At 46.8% G+C, this 1,164-nt stretch overlaps 1 protein-coding gene across 1 annotated transcript in view; it reads left to right on the top strand.

Moving 5' to 3' along the window:
- Window positions 1-16: 16 nt before the first annotated feature.
- The window catches only part of zdhhc12b (zDHHC palmitoyltransferase 12b), a 4,863-nt gene continuing 3,715 nt past the window's right edge, over window positions 17-1,164 (top strand). Inside the window, exons 1-2 of the mRNA XM_031879165.1 lie at window positions 17-714; window positions 929-1,068. Of these exons, the coding sequence (XP_031735025.1) occupies window positions 618-714; window positions 929-1,068 (237 nt within the window). The 5' untranslated portion in view covers window positions 17-617. The remainder of the gene's footprint in view (window positions 715-928; window positions 1,069-1,164) is intronic.

Below are 1,164 nucleotides of genomic sequence, written 5' to 3'. Positions count from 1 at the left end.
ATGTTCCCAGCATGGCTCAATTGCACTTATTGTTGGATGGTTATGTCCTTGTAAACTGACCCAATATCATCATGATCTGGATTCTTCTCAACTCCAACGGCATTTCCCCCATTTCTACCTGCAATGCCGGCACAGATGTTGTTTTAAAGACCCCACTACATATTCGCAGTTCAACTGAACGAGCCTAATGAGACGCAGCAGGTTGAGCATCTCAGGGCAGAGCTCGCGCTCATTCTCCCTTACGGACACTCCATACTAGACTGTCTCGTGACCGACGCTGGCCAATCACCGCTAAGACTGCACACGGACGACAACAACAAACAAATGCATTAGACCGAAGCTGAAATTCAAATATTATGTTTTTCGACCTACATTTAATTAAGTGTTTGACTGAGTCACGCGGAACCAATAACGTGCACCCCGCCGTTTAGTGCCGTCGGTCGTAAAACATCCGTTACTGGCCGGTGACGGTACCGTTCGCTGTTAACGCTTCACACAGAACGCTCGAGGTCTCAGGAACGTCGGTTAATGCGCGGAACCCTTTTATCTTTCCGCTAACGCTAGCAGCTCAGTGGTCCGTCTGAACACAGCGATGGACGCTCTAACATGCTAGCACCATGTTCAAAAATGTGTTTGGCTCTGGGTTCCTGGTTAGAACAGCTCATGTGATTTTGACATGGGTCATAACGTTAATACTCTTCCTACATGATACAGGTAAACTCATTAAAGCACTACGTTATATTATTATTATATGTAGCTTTGTGCTTCAAATACTATGTAATATGTGGAATGATACGCTAATTCTTGATGTATAATGGCATTATCATATATACTGATGTTACCTGAGGAAGGAAGCTGCTATTCAGGTTGGCATTTAGGTCCCACCAGTAACGTTAACGTAGTGTGTGTGTGTGTGTGTGTGTGGTAGAGCTGAGGCAGCAGGAGGAGACGGGCCAGCTCGTGCAGCCGGTGTTCTTCGTGCTGCTGGTGCTGTTGTCGGTGTTGCTCTATTTCGCCGTTTCTCTGATGGACCCAGGCTTCATCCTGTCTGATGACAGTGATCTACATGTGAGTACTGCTGCTGCTGTATATCTCCGTCAAGAGGGTTTTGCACCAAAGAGTCAAAGAAGCAGCGGTGATGGTTTGACTGGGACTAGGAGCCAC

This window comes from Anarrhichthys ocellatus, unplaced genomic scaffold, assembly GCF_004355925.1.
Source record: "Anarrhichthys ocellatus isolate YVR2014 unplaced genomic scaffold, GSC_Weel_1.0 scaffold231, whole genome shotgun sequence".
NCBI classification, from domain to species: Eukaryota; Metazoa; Chordata; class Actinopteri; order Perciformes; family Anarhichadidae; genus Anarrhichthys; species Anarrhichthys ocellatus.
This window is presented reverse-complemented; position numbering and strand designations above follow the sequence as displayed.